The following is a 19,263-nucleotide window of genomic DNA, read 5'->3' as shown; positions in this document are numbered from 1 at the left end:
TTCTCTTGCGCCCTTTGGAATGCCCGCTCTGTCTGTAATAAACTCACCTCTCTCCATGACCTTTTTATCGCTAACTAATTTAATCTACTTGCCATCACCGAAACCTGGCTTCACGAATCCAACACCACGTCTTCTGCTGCCCTATCCCAAGGTGGTCTTCTCTGGACTCACTCCCCCAGACCCAGTGGACGAAAAGGAGGGGGTGTTGGGATCCTTCTAGCCCCACATAGCACCTTTCAGGTACTTCACCCACCTCCCTATCTTCACTCTCCTCATTTGAGGTACACTGCATTCGTCTTTTCTCCCCTGTTTCTCTAAGGATAGCTGTGATCTACCGCCCCCCTCGACCAGTATCGACCTTTCTTGACGACTTCTCTGCCTGGCAACATCCCATTAATACTAACAATCCTGCCACTTCCAAACTTCTCTGTCTAACCTCCTCCTTTGACCTGAAGCAATGGATACATGCTTCTACTCACTCTGAAGGCAATACCCTTGACCTGGTTTTCTCCCACCTATGCACTCCGCCTAACCTTTCAAACAATCCTTTCCCTCTCTCTGATCACTACCTCTAGCTACCTTACAGTTACCCGCAGAAACCTACGCCATCTCAACCCTTCTCTTCTCTACTCTGCTACCGACCACCTCTATGACACAATTGCACCCCTTTCCTGCACCAACCTAGCCACTTCTGTCTACAACACTTCACTTTTAGCCTCCCTAGACACACTGGCCCCTCTCACTACACATCGAATCAGGCCCCAACCCCTTCAACCTTGGCAAACAGATAACACTAGAAGTCTGAAAAAGTATAGCTGTGCTCTTGAGCGCCTGTGGCGAAAGACTAGGTCTCAGATAGATTTCCACCAATATAAATCTGCCCTCCATAAATACAATTCCAGTCTCTACACCGCCAAGCAGACCTATTTTATCCGTCCTCCACTACCTCCTCCCACTGACTCAATCACTGCCCAGGAAATTGCCAACCACTTTAATCAGAAGATCGATACAATTCGTGAGGAAATCATTGCTGTTCAGATACCTTCCATGCCTCACGCTTCATGCCCACAGGTGCAATCTCTACTTTACTCATTCAACCCCACTACTATAGATGAGGTTGCTAAACTACTTGCTAACGTCCACTTAACCACCTGCCCTCTGGATCCTGTTCCCTCGCAAATGCTACGTTCACCCTCTGGCCCTATTTTACGCTCTCTAACCCACATCTTCAATCTCTCCCTCTCTTCTGGCATCTTCCCCAACTTTCTAAAACATGCACTAGTCAGCCTCATACTTAAAAAGCCCTCACTGGACCCAACCGATCCTAACAACCTATGCCCTATTTCCCTGCTCCCCTTTTTATCCAAACTCATTGAACGTCTGGTCTACAACCGACTGTGCGACCACCTTGCCGAGAATAGCCTCCTTGATCCCCTTCAGTCTGGATTTCGGCCTCAACACTCCACTGAAACTGCTCTCCTAAAACTGACAAACGATCTACTAACTGCCAAAACCAATGGACACTACTCTGTACTCCTACTCCTGGACCTTTCTGCTGCCTTTGATACGGTTGACCATCCCCTCCTCCTCAAAAAACTCTACGCCTTTGTTCTCTGTGACTGTACTCTTCACTGGTTTTCTTCCTACTTATCAAACCACACCTTTAGCGTTACTTACAATTCTACTTCCTCCTCTCCTCTTCCTTTTTCTGTTGGGGTCCCCCAAGGCTCTGTTCTCAGACCCCTCCTATTTTCAATCTACACGTCCTCTCTAGGTCCAATACCATCTCTATGCTGATGATACTCAAATCTATTTATCCACCCTTCAGCTCTCTCCCTCAGTCTCCTCACATATCACTAATCTACTATCTGATATATCAGTCTGGATGTCACACCATTACCTCAAACTCAATCCGTCCAAAACCGAGCTTATAATCTTTCCTCCACCACGTGCCCTTTCCCCTGATCTCTTTGTCAATATCGATGGCATTACTATCAGCCCATCCCCGCATACCAAGGTCCTAGGTGTTGTTCTGGACTCTGAACTCTCTTTTAAGCCCCACATCCAATCATTGTCCAAATCTTGCCGCCTCAACCTCCGCAACATCTCCAAAATACGCCCCTTTCTAACCAAAGACAGAACAAAGCTCCTAGTTCACTTCCTGGTCATCTCGCGCCTCGACTACTGCAATTCCCTTCTCATTGGCTTACCTCTACACAGGCTATCCCCCCTTCACTCCATCATGAATGCTGCCGCCAGGCTCATCCAACTCACCAATCGCTTAGCGTCCGCTGCTCCTCTCTGTCAAGCCCTCCACTGGCTTCCGCTCACTCAACAAATTAAATTCAAAATACTAACAACATCTTACAAAGCCATCCACAAATAAACATATCCAGGTGTTAGAATGGCCAAGTTAAAGTCCAGACCTAAATCCAATCGAGAATCTGTGGAAAGAACTGAAAACTGCTGTTCACAAATGCTCTCCGTCCAACCTCACTGAGCTCGAGCTGTTTTGCAAGGAGGAATGGGCAAAAATTTCAGTCTCTCGATGTGCAAAACTGATAGAGACATACCCCAAGCAACTTACAGCTGTAATCGCAGCAAAAGGTGGCGCTAAAAAGTATTAACTTAAGGGGGCTGAATAATTTTGCACGCCCAATTTTTCAGTTTTTTATTTGTTAAAAAAGTTTGAAATATCTAATAAATTTCGTTCCACTTCATGATTGTGTCCCACTTGTTGTTGTTTCTTCACAAAAAAAATACAGTTTTATATCTTTATGTTTGAAGCCTGAAATGTGGCAAAAGGTTGCACAGTTCAAGGGGGCCGAATACTTTCGCAAGGCACTGTATATGTATGTATATATCTCTCTATGTACTCCAAGCTTGATGGGATTAAAGGATGTTGGGAATCGCGACCCAAAATGATGACCAATTCCTCTGTATAGTCCGCAAGCCAGGGCTTGTGTCACCATCCGTGCCCCAAGCCGCATCGCACTTGCTTGGAACGCACGCCCGGCTCTTACACCCGGAAGTGCGGGCGGTTCTTTGTCCCATCACTCAACACATCACTTCTGGGTGCACTGTAGCGTCACTTTCAGTTCTATCTGAGGCTGCCTCATGCCGAGAGTGGCAGCCCCAGAGACCAATGAGCATCTCGGAGCGTCTCAGGCGGCCACCCAAACTCACCCTAGCCTGACAGACACACAAGGAAAAGGGATGGTAACATGATCCACTAAGTCCCCGCAGTCCTAGACCAAAGAGGACTCAGTGTACCATGTAGTGTACTGCAGTCTCATGGAAACAGAGGATAAAAGAAGAGGGGAGAGACAGAAAAAAAAAAAGGGGGCCCATATTGTAATAAAGAGTCATGCTGAGTCCCCACTCTAGGTTTTACACATTCATTCCTCCTTCCTGTATTGGTCCAATCTTGTACTTATACTACACTTACCTCCATTCACTTTTGAGCTAGAGTACAGTGATAGATCTAAATATAGATGCATCCAAAGGATTGTCCTCCACAGCCCACATATATTTGCAGGGGGATGTGCTCCCACCTATACCCCACTACACACACACGGTCGCACCTAAGAATGCAGTCGCACATATGCCTGCATCCATAGCTAGGGGGGCACGTCTGCTTTGGGGGCTCTTTTCTCAAAGTGGTGCTATTTTATATAAGTGGGAGCACTTCGGACTTCTGCACTTCAGCGACTGCACAAAGCGATTGAACAAAGGAAAGCTGATTTAAACACCACACAGACTACAGGTGACCTTATTTGACTCTGGCCCTATTCTACACTCTCTAAACCACATCTTCAATCTCTCCCTCTTTTCTGGCATCTTCCCCAACTTTCTAAAACATGCACTAGTCAGCCTCATACTTAAAAAGCCCTCACTGGACCCAACCGATCCTAACAACCTATGCCCTATTTCCCTGCTCCCCTTTTTATCCAAATTCATTGAATGTCTGGTCTACAACCGACTGTGCGACCACCTTGCCGAGAATAGCCTCCTTGATCCCCTTCAGTCTGGATTTCGGCCTCAACACTCCACTGAAACTGCTCTCCTAAAACTGACAAACGATCTACTAACTGCCAAAACCAATGGACACTACTCTGTACTCCTACTCCTGGACCTTTCTGCTGCCTTTGATATGGTTGACCATCCCCTCCTCTTCAAAAAACTCTACGCCTTTGGTCTCTGTGACTGTACTATTCACTGGTTTTCTTCCTACTTATCAAACCACACCTTTAGTGTTACTTACAATTCTACTTCCTCCTCTCCTCTTCCTTTTTCTGTTGGGGTCCCCCAAGGCTCTGTTCTCAGACCCCTCCTATTTTCAATCTACACGTCCTCTCTAGGTCAGCTGATGATCCAATACCATCTCTACTCTGATGATACTCAAATCTATTTATCCACCCCTCAGCTCTCTCCGTCAGTCTCCTCACGTATCACTAATCTACTATCTGATATATATATACTATCTGGATGTCACGCCATTACCTCAAACTCAATCCGTCCAAAACCGAGCTTATAATCTTTCCTCCACCACGTGCCCTTTCCCCTGATCTCTTTTTCAATATCGATGGCATTACTATCAGCCCATCCCCGCCTTCCAAGGTCCTAGGTGTTGTTCTGGACTCTGAACTCTCTTTTAAGCCCCACATCCAATCATTGTCCAAATCTTGCCGCCTCAACCTCCGCAACATCTCCAAAATACGCCCCTTTCTAACCAAAGACACAACAAAGCTCCTAGTTCACTCCCTGGTCATCTCGCGCCTCGACTACTGCAATTCCCTTCTCATTGGCTTACCTCTACATAGGCTATACCCCCTTCAATCCATCATGAATGCTGCCGCCAGGCTCATCCACCTCACCAATCGCTCAGCGTCCGCTGCTCCTCTCTGTCAAGCCCTCCACTGGCTTCCGCTCACTCAACGAATTAAATTCAAAATACTAACAACATCTTACAAAGTCATCCACAGCTTAGCCCCCAGCTACATCACTAGCCTAGTCTCAAAACACCAACCGAATCGCTCTCTTCGTTCCTCTCAAAACCTCCTGCTCTCTAGCTCCCTCATCACCTCCTCCCATGCTCGCCTCCAGGACTTTACCAGAGCCTCACCAATCCTATGGAACTCCTTACCCTTATCTGTCCGATTATCTCCTACTCTATTAGCTTTTAGACGATCTCTGAAAAGCCTCCTCTTCAGAGAAGCCTATCCTACCCACACCTGACAACTGTACCTCCATTTTCTCCATCAGCTAATCCCCCACAGCTATTACCTTTTGTTTCACTTGACCCCCCTTCTAGATTGTAAACTCAATGAGCAGGGCCCTCTAAATCCTCCTGTATTGAATTGTATTGTAACTGTATTGTTTTCCCTCATATTGTAAAGCGCTGCGCAAACTGTCGGCGCTATATAAATCCTGTATAATAATAATAATAATCCATGGTGATACCACAGGGTGTGATGGAATCTTAAAAATGCCTATGTTCCGTACTTCTTCGCCTCTACACTGTGTCTACTGTGGGCACAGAGGGTTTAGAATATTGGATGGTGAGCGGTGACAATATGTTAGGCAGTCTAGTAGTCTCATGGAATCTACCATGCGACCACTTTAGGAAGGACCACACAAGATGCCATGGGACAAGTTCCCATAACCCTGATGTGACACCGTCACATCACAGAGTTGAGCTCAATCTCCTCATTTAACCCCTTGGGTTATGCGACCCCAGGGTTAAAATCCAGTATGCCTCTAGTACAAAGCCTTTGATATTCTTTGCCACTGTCTATAATGTTACTTATGGCTTCTATCCCTCAGACCTTCTATACAGCTATTATGTACATCCAAAAGGTGTTGGTGAACTGAATATTTCTCTTTTTGGTAAGTAATACTGCTTTTATGTTCCCCTATCCTGACCCTTAGGGGCGTATAGTGCAGCCCACATAAAGTAGCCCACAAGGGCACAGCAGGACATAGACCACGTGGGTGGTGCCACAATTAATAAATTGTTTGATCTTATGCACTTTATCATCCGTGGCGGTCACTTCCTTTTTTCAGTGACACATGAAAGCACAAGTGCCACAGTTACTCACCCCACATCTATAACTTCCCTTCTGATCGAAAAAAGGGAGCGAAGTGTTCCTTAACCCATCCCTCCTTACTTTTCTCTCCCTGCTAGGGGCCACCATGCTCAAAATGTTCATAGGTTTTCTAAAGATGAGATTAGGATGGGAGGGTAAATGGTCTTTCAAGGCAGGGTTTTGTTTCAATATTTTCCAGTTCTTATTCATAACTCTTAGGATCATGGAGGCTTTGTTGTTGTATCTTGTGCAGAATCTAATTTGCATTTCCCCACCTTCACCCTGGATGACTTTTTACTTTTTTGTACTTAAAGTCAGTGCTGTATTCTGGCCCAGGCCAACAAGGCCCAGGCCTAGGGCGGCACTTTGCAGGGGGGCAGCAAAAAAAATATTTCATTATACAAATAAGTGAAATAATCCTATAATTACAATCAGTGGCAGCAAACACAAGTCCAAATATCTTAAAAGAGTAATCTTACTAATTCCGTGACATAAGGCTGTACTAATGGGCACTGATAAGGCTGCACTGGTGGCCACTGATGGGGTTGCACTGGTGGTGACCACTGATGAGGCCACACTGATATGCTGCACTGATGGGCAGTAAAGAGGTGGCACTGATAAGGCTGCACTGATGAGGCTGAACTTATGGGAACTGATGAAGCTACACTGATGGGCACTGATAGACTGTGGTTATGGTCTGTGGTTTACAGATGACAGGGTGGGTCATAAACAGGAAGGGGTGTGGCGTTTACATAAATGGGTGGGTCATATTTAAATTAGGGGGTGCACAAGTTTAGTCAGGCCTAGGGCAGCACAAAACCTAAATACACCACTGCTTAAAGTGGCTTCCTCATACAAGGACCAATATTTGTGGTAGGCTTCCTCTATATGGCCCTCCTCATATCCCTTTTCCTAAAACTTTTTCTTAAGGATCGCGCCCTGTTCTTTATAGTTAATTCTGCGGGTACAGGTGCGCCTTAACCTAAAAAACTGGCCACAGGGCACATTCCTTATCCATCTGGGATGATAGTGGGTATGTGCATGAAGATAAGAATTCCCTGCACTGGGTTTAAAGTGGGTCCTTGAATATATGTGATCACTTACATCCATGCGTAACTCCAGGTCAAGAAAGACCAGACAAGTGTCATCTACCATGAGAGTGAAAGTGATCCCGTAGGGATTATTGGAGCAATAGGTCAAAAAGCCTCCCAATTCCTCATCTGACCAATCCCAGATGATCAGGATATCATCAATATGTGCATATAGGACCAGGTTTGCTCCAAAGGGATTTTTGGCCCAGATGTCTAACATATGGCCAGAATCCTTAACATATGAGGGCAGCGTGGTGGCCAGGTCTTGCAAAAAGTGATCAATATAACAGCCCAAGTTGCTAGTTAAACTATCAATCCCAGTGAAAATAGGCCTACCCCGAGGACTCACAGGGTCCTTATGGATTTTGGATATGTGATAGAAATTAGGTACCAGCGGGTGCTTGCTAAATAAGAATAGGTATTCGTTCTTTGTTAATACCAATTCTTCTAGGGCCTTATCTAAAAAGTCTTTGAGTTCCTCCGTATATTTATTAGTAGGGTCACAAGGTAGTCTTTCATAAGTGACAGTGTTACCTTTTAATCTCTCTGCCTCCCTAATACACATATCCCTATCTTGAATAACCAAGCTGTCACCCTTGTCTGGCTGCCTAATGATAACTTTGGTTCTATTCTTCAGGCTGGACAAGGGACCCATGATGTTGCTTTCCTGCTGCAATCCATACCTATATTTCTTACTATGGCACAAGGCTTTGAATTCCTCAAGGACCATCTTATAAAAGGTTGAGATAAAATTGCCTTTTGTCCAGTGTGGATAAAAAGTGGACCTTGGTTTAAGGGCCGTATGTACCATCCCAGCCTCCAATATCGGATAGTGGGAATCCACCCCCCTCCTCTACTATCCCCCCCCCCCATCATATAATTCTTTGAAAACTTCCAACACTATGCTGTCCAGGGGCCTTGGGGAGGGAGGGGGAGATGCCACAGCCTCTCCTCGATCTCTATCGTTATTCCTTATCATATAATAGCATTTAACGGTAATATTCCTCACAAATCTATTTAAATATACAAAGAGTTTGAACAGATTAGGAGGATTTTCAGGGGCAAAATTGAGACCCTTTCTCAATAAGTCCAGTTCTGTCTCCAGGAAAACTGAATGTGAGAGGTTAATAAATGCTGCTGCAAGACTTATCCACCTTACCAACCATTCAGTGTCCCCCACCCCTCTCTGCCAATCCCTTCAATGGCTTCCAACTCACCCAACAAATAAAATTCAAAGTGCTAACAATAGTTTACAATGCCATCCACAACTCTGCCCCCACCTAATCTCAAAATATCAACCAAGCCGCTCTCTTTGGTCCTCCCAAGACCTCCTGCTCTCTAGCTCCCTTGTCACCTCTTCCCATGCTCGCCTCCAGGATTTCTCCAGAGCTTCTCCCATTCTTTGGAACTCTCTACCCCAATGTGTCCGACTGAACCCTAATCTATCCATCTTTAGACGATCCCTGAAAACCCTTCTCTTTAAAGAAGCCTATCCGGCTAATAACTAATACACTGTTTCACTTTCTTCATCAGCTCATCTCCCACAGCTATTACCTTTTGTATCAATTGACCCTCCCTTTTAGATTGTAAGCTCTAACGAGCAGGGCCCTCTGATTCCTCTTGTTCCAAATTGTATTGTAACTGTAATGTCTGCCTTCATTTTGTTAAACAAACTGCTGGCGCTATATAAATCCTGTATAATAATAATAAATCTTAATTGTGGAGTGTGTGGTTACCTCCTTCTCCCTCTTTTTGTGTTTCTTGCCTCCCCTTCTCCTCCATCTTTTTGGCTTCCCCTTTTCTTTGTAGTTTAGAGTGCACTTTTTAGGAGAGGGGTTTTCCTTACTGTGGGTTCGGGGCTTCCCGCAGCTTCTCTCACAAAAAAAGGCATTGGGGCTAGGAAGGCAGATGCAGCGATAGAGTCTAGAAGAACCTTAGCCGGGTGTGTGCGTTCCAAGCAAGTGCTATGTGGCTTTGGGCGTGGATGCCGACACAAGCCCTGGCCTGCGGAGTACATAGAGGAATTGGTCATAGTTTTGGGTCGCGATCCCCAACATCCTTTAATCCCATCAAGGTTGAAGTTTATAGGGAGATATTTACATACATATAGATCCATGTATTGCTGTTCTGAATTCTGGTCTTTGTTTGCTGGTTTAAAGCCAAAGTGAAGGCCTAGCATAATCCTAGTCACTGTATGTGTTGGCTCTGTTAATGATTCATAACATTTATCTTTTTATTCTTGCTTTTAGTTGCTAGCATCATTTTACCTTTGTTATTATTGCCATCATTATTTGCAATTGGTGTATGGCTGGTTTGTAAACACAGGGGTAGCAGTTTGCACTGTGTGGTCTCACACTTTTGGGGATGTTATAGACCATCAGTAAACAAACTCCATCCCAGCTATCTACACCCTTGACCTTTGTCCATTATGGAATGGAGCTAAGTAATGAGGGCAGTATAGACTGGCTATATAACACCTTGTGAATTTATGGTGAGTCAGTAGTACTTTTGGCTCTGAAGAAGAGGGTTCTCCCTCGAAATGTGTCAGCCAGGCATATGCGGACACCATCACGTCATCCAACATCCTAGGAGTATCCTAGCAGTCTAGGAGATGATTGGTTCAATTTCCTTACATGTGTACTATTATCATACGTTTTTGAGTACAATGTATGCTATTTTGGATTTTATTACATTCTTTGAGTTGTAATGCACGAGGTTGGTGCGCCTTTCTCTTGTTGTTTTTAAGTATATTTGGATACCCTTGGTCCTGAGGGGGCAGCAAGACCATAGGTGGTGATAACAAAGACCACACAAGACCACTCACTTTCCCACATACCATTTGAGATCAGCAAAGATACTGTTTTGGATTATCTGTATTAAAATACACCTGTCCACATGTCCAATCAGTTAATCAGATTCCAATCTCTCCACCATGGCCAAGACCAAAGAACCTTCCAAGGTTGAATAGAAAAGGTGAATGCACCAAGTTGCTGTGTCTTACTCTGTGGAAGGTGACCTGCTGCCTCTTTTATACTGTTATGTGTGTACACAAATGAACAAAATGAAATTTAAATAAAGTGGGCGCTGGGGCTAGTGTATAAAAATGATAATCACGTGTCGATCAATAATAAATTACCAACAATTTTAAAACCATCATTCAAATAATTGTGAATAGTGCTCATATAAGACCAGTATAAAAATATATTCTAAAGTGTGCCCAATCGGTAGAAAATATTGTGCTAAAGTGGTCTTTAAATAATAAGTGATTTTACATTTATGTGAGTAATGCAATACATATAGGTGCAACAATTAGTGCATTGATATATTGTATTTAGTGCAAGTGTTCTGTGAACACAATATCATATAAGTCCGTGCAGTGAATTCAAAGGAGAATGCTCAATCCTGGTGTTCCACCTCGTGATCTTGTGAGCTAAATAGTGATATTATATATGCTCACCAGATATGAGTGGGTCACACAGACCCCACACGCTTACCTCAGCCAGAGCATTGAAAATGGGTCATGGATGGGTATTCCAGCATGAAAATGACCCAAAACACATGGCCAAGGCAACAAAGGAGTGGCTCAAGAAGAAGCACATTTATGTCCTGGAGTGGCCCAGCCAGTCTTCAGACCTTAATCCCATAGAAAATATGTGGAGGGAACTAAAGGTTTAAGTTACCAAACATCAACCTTGAAACCTTAATGACTTGGAGAGGATCTGCAATGAGGAATGGGAAAAAAATCCCTCCTGAGATGTGTACAAGAAACATCTGACCTCTGTGATTGCCAACAAGGGTTTTGCCACTAAGTACTAAGTCATGTTTTGCAAAGGAGTTAAATACTTTTTTTCACTCATTAAAATGCAAATCAATTTATAATTTTTTTGCAATGCATTTTTCTGGATTTTTTTGTTGTTTTTCTGTCTCTCACTGTTCAAATAAACCTACCATTAAAAATGTAGACAGATAATTTCTTTGTCAGTGGGCAAACATACAAAATCAGCAGGGGTTCAAATATTTTTTTCCCCTCACTGTAAGAACATTACGTGTTTGAACAAGATGCTTTATCAGACTATGATAAAGAAATGATTAGAACTTGCAGTGGTAGATCAGGACAGATCTTCCAGGGCACACTGCCTTCTGCCTCCATCTGGATCCAACTAAAAACTTTAGAAAGAAGAACATCTTTAAGGCATCCTGAAGCTAGCAGCCGAGACCCAGAAATCAGTTACTCATGCAGGTTCTAGACATAGCCAGACCAGGTGACTTACCTTGATTTTCATTATTCCCAGGAACTGATTGCTAGCATTTACTGAGACCTTGTCAACAACACGTCCAAACCGGCCCACAGGAAAGTCTTCTACAATCACATCAGCATCAAATGCAGAATTGAGTCCATCAATTACAATGGTTTCCACAAAGTCCATGTGAAGCACACTGGGTGTGATTAGGATGCATCTGTCAATGCAAAGCACAGTCCTTTACATGTTTCTACAAGAGGTACAGGCCACCCAAAAATTATATTTCTGTTAGGGATTCCAGCTACACATCTCTACTTCTGCTGTTATTATGGGATCTTCCAACAGCTGGATTATATAGATTTTACTTTATAGAATGTAGCATAAGAACTGGAATTTTCTCTTTTGCTTTCAGAATCGTTGTTGGTGGTTGCAGCTGGAAATTCTTATGCAGAGATATTAACACTGGACTCATTATAATAAATGGAAACCAGTTTGCTGTTACTCTCCACGCACAACTGAAATATGTTATGGGCAGACATTGCCCTTAACCACTTTACCACCGGAGGATTTTGCTGTCTTACGTCCAGGCCTTTTTTTGCGATTCGGGGCGCTGTGCGACTTTAACTGACAATTGCGCGGTCGTGCGATGCTGTACCCAAACAAAATTTACGCCCTTTTTTTCCCATAAACAGAGCTTTCTTTTGGTGGTATTTTATCACCTGTGCGATTTTTTGATCATGCGCTATAAACAAAAAAAGAGCATTTATTTTGAAAAAATTATATTTTTAACATTTTTTTATATGAAATTCCCCCCCCAAAAAAATGTAAAAATCTAATTTTTTTAAGATTTTTGGCCTATTTGTTTTCTGCTACCTATGTTTGGTAAAAAAAATCACGATAAGCGTATTTTGATTGGTTTGCGCAAAAGTTATTGCGTTTACTAACTAAGGGAAAGATTTCTGTCATTTTTGGTGGTTTTTTTTAACGAGTAATGGCGGCGATCTGCGATTTTTTTTGCGGGACTGCGATATTGCGGCGGACAGATCGGACCCTTGACTGACATTTTTGACACTTTTGGGGGTACCAGTGACATTACTGCAGTAATCAGTGCTATATATATGCACGGTTACTGTAAAAATGACACTGGCAGGGAAGGGGTTAATTTTATTGGAGAGGGAGGGGTTAATGTATGCCTTGTGCTTACTGACGTGTGGGGGGGGGGAGGTGACTGAGTGACACAGGGACAGATCGGATGTTCAGCTATGCTGAACACTCCGATCTGTCCCTGCCTGTCACTTAGGAGATCCGCCCGCTCTGTTTACACAAGCGGGCGGATCTCCTCACTCGATTCCCCGACGATCGGGGAAGAGCAGCGGCGATCCGCTCCTCCCCTGGCCCGACTCCCGCTGTGGGGGAGGAGTCCAGCGACGCAGTAGCAGCAATGTGAGCGGTGGGAAAGTGGTTAAAGCTGATATAAAAACACCCCATAATTCATGTGTGTATTCCTTTAGAAATAAATAGATTTTTTGCATACAACCAGGTACATCACTGTGTCTGTAGGAGCCGCCCATCCGCAGTACAATGCAAGCGGGTGGTCCTAAAGCGCTCAAAGAAATCGGTTGCAAAAATTGAGATTTACATACAAGTGGATAAGTCATAGAAGTGCCCCCCTCAAGGTTTCAGTGAGAGACAGTATCATAAAGGACAAAACTAATGCTATGATATTTATTTGGATGACCCATGGTGCTCTGGGAATCATTGGTCATACATACACTACACACACTGTATAAATAAATATATATACAGTATCTCACAAAAGTGAGTACACCCCTCACATTTTTGTAAATATTTTATTCTAACTTTTCCTGTGACAACACTGAAGAAATTACACTTTGCTACGATGTAAAGTAGTGAGTGTACAGCTTGTATAACAGTGTAAATTTGCTGTCCCCACAAAATAACTCAACACACAGCCATTAATGTCTAAACCGCTCGCAACAAAAGTGAGTACACCCCTAAGTGAAAACATCTAAATTGGGCCCAATTAGCCATTTTCCCTCCCCGGTGTCATGTGACTCATTAGTATTACAAGGTGTCAGGTGTGAATGGGGAGCAGGTGTGTTAAATTTGGTGTTATTGCTCTCAGTCTCTCATACTGGTCACTGGAAGTTCAACATGGCACCTCATGGCAAAGAACTCTCTGAGGATCTAAAAAAAAGAATTGTTGCTCTACATAAAGATGGCCTAGGCTATAAGAAGATTGCCAAGACCCTGAGACTAAGCTGCAGCATGGTGGCCAAGATCATGCAGTGGTTTAACAGGACAGGTTCCACTCAGAACAGGCCTTGCACAGAAGTTGAGTGCACATGCTCTGCATTATATCCAGAGGTTGTCTTTAGGAAATAGACGTATGAGTGCTGCCAGCATTGCTGCAGAGGTTGAAGGGGTGGGAGGTCAGCCTGTCAGTGCTCAGACCCTACGCCACACACTGCATCAAATTGGTCAGCATAGCTGTCTTCCCAGAAGGAAGCCTCTTCTAAAGATGATGCTCAAGAAAGCCTGCAAACAGTTTGCTGCAGACAAGCAAACTAAGGACATGGATTACTGGAACCATCTCCTGTGGTCTGATGAGACCAAGATAAACTTATTTGGTTCAGATGGTGTCAAGTGTGTGTGGAGGCAACCAGATGAAAAGTACAAAGACAAGTGTGTCTTGCCTACAGTCAAGCATGGTGGTGGGAGCGCCATGCTCTGGGGCTGCATGAGTGCTGCCGACACTGGGGCGCTACAGTTAATTGAGGGAACCATGAATGCCAAGATGTACTGTGACATACTGAAGCAGAGCATGATCCCTCCCTTCAGAGACTGGGCCGCAGGGCAGTACTCCAGTATTCCTCCAAGATGACCGCTGCCTTGCTTAAGAAGCTGAGGGTAAAGGGGATGGACTGGCCAAGCATGTCTCCAGACCTAAACCCTATTAAAGTGGAGTTCCACCCTAGAAAATATTTTTAACTAAAAATACCCCCAGGACAGTCAGGGCTAGTGCATTTAAGCAACGATAGCCTCTGAACTGTCCCCTGTTTCACTTAACTGTAAGAAGAAATATTTACCTCGAAAATGTCATGTCTGCCATCTCAGGTGTGGGCAGCTGAAGCCGGAGCGTCCCTCTTCGTGTCCTCTTTGGTGACATCGGAGTCCCAGAATGCCCTGTTTGTCACTTCCGGGGCAGGCGCCCAGAAGCTGTTCAGCAGGGAATGATGCGCCTGCACCCAAAGTGACGAGTGACACCGGTGCAGGCGCATTGACTCCTGGGATTGATGAAGCTCATATCCCAGGAATCAATGCAAGGAGGAAGTGACGTCGGGGGCTGCGGCCGCAGAGGGAGGAAGAGAAAGGAAGGTAAGTATATTTTCATTAAAAACAAGGTAAGAGAAACAAAAAAAAAAAATTAATTATCCAATTCTTTTTCAGGTTTTTTTTAAGCTAGCGGACGGTGCAAAGTTTATTTTTAGGGTGGAACTCCGCTTTAAGCATCTGCGGGGGACAGCAAATTTACACTGTTATACAAGCTGTACACTAACCACTTTACATTGTAGCAAAGTGTCATTTCTTCAGTGTTGTCACATGAAAAGAAATAATAAAATATTTACAAAAATCTGAGCGGTGCGCTCACTTTTGTGAGATACTGTCTATATATATATATATATATATATATATATATATATATATATATATATATATATACTTACACACACACACACTATATTGTCATGAGTATTGGGACGCCTGCCTTTACATGCACATGAACTTTAATGGAATCCCAGTTTTAGTCCGTAGGGTTCAATATTGAGTTGCCCCCCCCTTGCTGCTATAACAGCTTCAACTCTTCTGGGAAGGCTGTCCACAAGGTTTAGGAGTGTGTCTATGGGAATATTTGACCATTCCTCCAGAAATGCATTTGTGAGGTCAGGCACTGATGTTTGATGAAAAGTCAAGCTCAACCCCTGAAAAACAACAAAATGACTTGGACCAGTGCACAAAGCAAGGTCCATAGAGACATGGATGAGTGGGTCTGGGGTGGAGGAACTGGACTGGCCTGCACAAAGTCCTGACCTCAACCTGATAGAAGACTTTTGAGATCAATTAGAGAGTAGACTGTGAGCCAGGCCTTCTCATCCAACATCAGTGGATCAGTGCCTGACCTCACAAATGCGATTCTGGAAGAATGGTCAAACATAAGCTCTCTGCTTATCTATCTCTAAGCTCCCTCCCCGACACAAATGTTCATCTGCTGTTATCTCCTGTGTCGGATATCTTGTCAGAAGTTATGCTAATAACAGAGGAACGGAGCAGAAGAGCAAAATAACCCTTAGAGCTTTGGAGAGAGTGAAGTAGACTCTACAAATATATGTGCCTAGGTCAAATTTCATGAATGGGGTTTACAACCACTTTAAGGCAAGCATCTAATTATGCAGACATAAAGTATACTGGAGCTACTGTGCCTTCTAAAGGATTAATAATAAAAAAATAAGATACAATTAACTAAAATAAAAACAGCTCTCATCTTTAGAACTCTAAACCTGCAGTTGAACCAAAGATTATGAATCAAGTCAAATCAAGGAAAAATCTTACACCAGCGGAGGCAATGTGATGGTTTGGACAATGTTCTGCTGGGAAACCCTGGGTCCTGCTATTCGAGAAAATAAAAGAATTAACTGCAAACCCACTCAAATTTCCTTTTCATGCAGCATTTCCATGGCCTGCTGTGTCCTGCATCTTCTGTGAATAACTATTTACTATTTTGTGTCTCCAAAATCATGTAAGCAAACTTTTAACATTTACATTTGGCAACTATGATCTACATACTGTGCGCCTATGATGAAAATCTACTATAACATACTATCCACTAAAAATTCCATTAATTGCTATACTTACGGGTCTTGGGCATAGGATGCCGTGAGCCAGCAGAGCAGCGTAAGACAGAGAAGCTGATGGCCCATGATGCCACCATAAATATGACTTGCCTCTTTCATGTAGAACTAAGTCCTGTTAACTGAACTCCAGTCTCAGTAATCCTCTTAATCAGTAACAAAAGAACAAATGGGGTTATTATTGCCAGGAAGCAAATATCGGACTTTACTGTATGTTGCAATAAGCCATTATTTGTGTTTGTCTATGTAGCACTGCCCCCGTAGGAACTGCTGAGTATGGAACTATCTTGGGTCTCCATCTGATTATCCTGTTGCCAGATATTGGGTATTCTCACACACTGCCAGGTGCAAACTGATCAATCTAGGGCATTTGTTTTGTTGTTTTATTTGGAGAACTTGGATAGGAGAAGGGATTAGTGGGATACTCCAAATTCAACTATGTACAGATGAGGACAACTCTCACTTGGCCTCACTTAGTGGAACTGAATAGCAGATGTTCTGCTGAACCACACAGCACTTGCATGGAAGAATAAGTTCTTTGCTTGTGTTAGCAGCAGACTCAATAAACTCTGTATCTTCAGGACACTAGCCAGTATCCCCTTTAGCTTACACCCAGCCCGCTGATTTTCTAGCACCCAGAGGGGGATTTTAACAGTAACAGTTTCTAGGAACCTTGCGGGATGTCTGTACTCACAGGGTCCTGTCTGCAGGTCACCTTCCTTGATGGTATCAGATGAGATCCATGGACATCCTCCCTCAGTCAGCCCTAAAAAGAGTCCTTGGGTTTCAGCATCTCTGTTTCTGGTCCTCAGGTTGACCACCTGAGGCCACATGGCAGCCTGTGCTGGGGAGAGACAGCAGCACCTTTCCCACCTGGACTCCACTCTCCAGCCAAATACCCAGAGCCACATGTGCACTTCAGATAAAAGTCACCCAGCATGCCAGGGCTGTACAGATATCCCACGCTCTCATCTGCATGGTTTCCTTCCACTGTCCAATAAACTGTACTACTATTGAATCAGTGTGAAACATTAAGCCAGGATGAGCAGCATCAGAGCACACTATGCAGGTCCTATATCCGAATTACAGCTCTCTGTTGAGCAGACAGCTTCTAGATTTACCTGGCTGTCTCCTTGTTAAGCAGAGAAACCAAAAACTATGTACACCTACCTAGCACCTACCTAGGAGGATGTTACATCTATAACAAAGAAACAGTGGCAAAAACACCATATGACCATATAACAAATGTGGATAATATCATGGTTGGCATAAATGGTAAGGGGACTGTGCATATTGGTACCCCTTTGGGTTATCATTACATTAACCCTTTGCAATGGCTGTGGTACTATCACGTACCTGGTAGCAGAGCCTGAAATGATGGAGGAAGGCCTCTCTTACACCTCTGACTCGGGGCACCTGGTAGTGTGAACAGAAGGTGCAGGAGTGCAGAGTGGTGTGAGTGCCTGAAGGTCTTGCCAGAAGCAGAGCAGGTATCTGCACCAGAAAGGAGACTTCAGCGCAGCAGACAGGCTGGTAGGCGGCTCGAAGATGGCAGACTGAAGCAGGCTGGTACTGGCGACAGCAGTAGGTGAGGCATGCACTGGTAGCAGACTGTAGAACAGCAGGCCCAGCAGAATGTGTCAGGGAGCAGGGTCAGGCAAGCCGGGTCAAATACTAGCAGGACAGATCAGGTACAGAGGAGCAGGCACTGGAGTGTTCGGGATACAACCGGGTCAGGAGCCAATCAGTGCAATAAATTCCAATAGAGCAGACAGAAGTGGAGGTCAAGGATAAGCCAGGGTCGGTGCAGACAGAGTTCAGAGAGTTGTCAGACAAGTCGGGTCAGCAACTGGAATCAGGATACAGGATAACAGGAACACAGCCAGATGCAGGACATGCTGAAAGACAAAGCATGTGCGCGATGGAGCGTGTGTGCGCACGAGTTCATGCATGCGCATATGTATTAGCCAGTGCACAATTCTTGCAAGCATGAAAAGGAACATGTGTATTATCCAGTGCCCAATTCTTGCAAGCATGAAAAGGAACATGTTTTAGCCTGTGCGCAAAAGGCCTTTCCTTACAATATATACAGTATATGGGAAGGGGGTCAGTCCCATAGAGTGCCAGACCGCATGAGAAGTCTTCTTTATACCGGAGAGTCCAGGGTCAGATATCTGCATATTAGACAGCCTTACCATAGCCTAGTGAGAAAAGGCTTTAAGGCTCTAGTGTGCAACCTGGGGGCTGCATGTCCTTTGACATTTTTTGTTCGGCCATCAATGCCCCTGCAGATATTTATTTGTGTGTCCCTATTGTCTTTTTATAGCAGTTATTTCTATCAGTCTCGAATAATATGTGTCCAGTCTATGACTGTCTCCTGAAACATGTCCCTAGTCTCCAGCAACTCCTATAGCATGTTTACCGCCTCTGGTAGTCTCCTGTATCATGTCTTCAGTCTCTGACCATCTCTTGTGTTATGTCCTTAGTCACTGATCATCATTTGTATCATGTCCATAGTTTCTGATGATCTCTTGTATGATGTCCATAGTTTCTGACCATCTCTTGAATCATGTTAATAGTCTCTGACCATCTTTTCTATTATGTCTACAGTCTCTGACCATCTCTTCTATCATGACCATAGTCTTTGACTATATCTTTTTGTGTGTCTGCTATCAAAATTGTATGTGTGTCCCTTTGGTGATGTTTGGGGCTGTAAGTGGGGCCGCCCATATCTAGAAGGTTGACCACCACTGCTTTAAGGAGTGGTACACAGCCACCCCAATATCATGTTGCTGACTGGGTTTGTACTCCTAGAACCAGAATTTAGCAGAAGAGGAAGCCAGGTTACCCTGCTCTTTCAGTTCTAGGTGTACTGACACAGAGTGGGTGAACTGTCTCTGTTAGACTCTGA

General features: G+C 44.1%; 1 protein-coding gene across 1 annotated transcript in view; it reads right to left on the bottom strand.

The window, feature by feature from the left end:
• The window catches only part of LOC309552833 (complement C3-like), a gene marked incomplete at its 3' end in the record, with an annotated part of 41,886 nt that extends 25,372 nt beyond the window's left edge, over window positions 1-16,514 (bottom strand). The window contains exons 1-2 of the mRNA XM_082253742.1: window positions 16,357-16,514; window positions 11,452-11,638 (exon numbers count right to left, since the gene is read on the bottom strand). Of these exons, the coding sequence (XP_082109868.1) occupies window positions 11,452-11,638; window positions 16,357-16,454 (285 nt within the window). The 5' untranslated portion in view covers window positions 16,455-16,514. The remainder of the gene's footprint in view (window positions 1-11,451; window positions 11,639-16,356) is intronic.
• Window positions 16,515-19,263: the final 2,749 nt, after the last annotated feature.

Source organism: Pelophylax lessonae (assembly GCF_965119305.1).
Source record: "Pelophylax lessonae genome assembly, chromosome: 4".
NCBI classification, from domain to species: domain Eukaryota; kingdom Metazoa; phylum Chordata; class Amphibia; order Anura; family Ranidae; genus Pelophylax; species Pelophylax lessonae.
The sequence above is the reverse complement of the archived record's forward strand: the minus strand, read 5'-3'. Positions and strand labels throughout refer to the sequence as shown.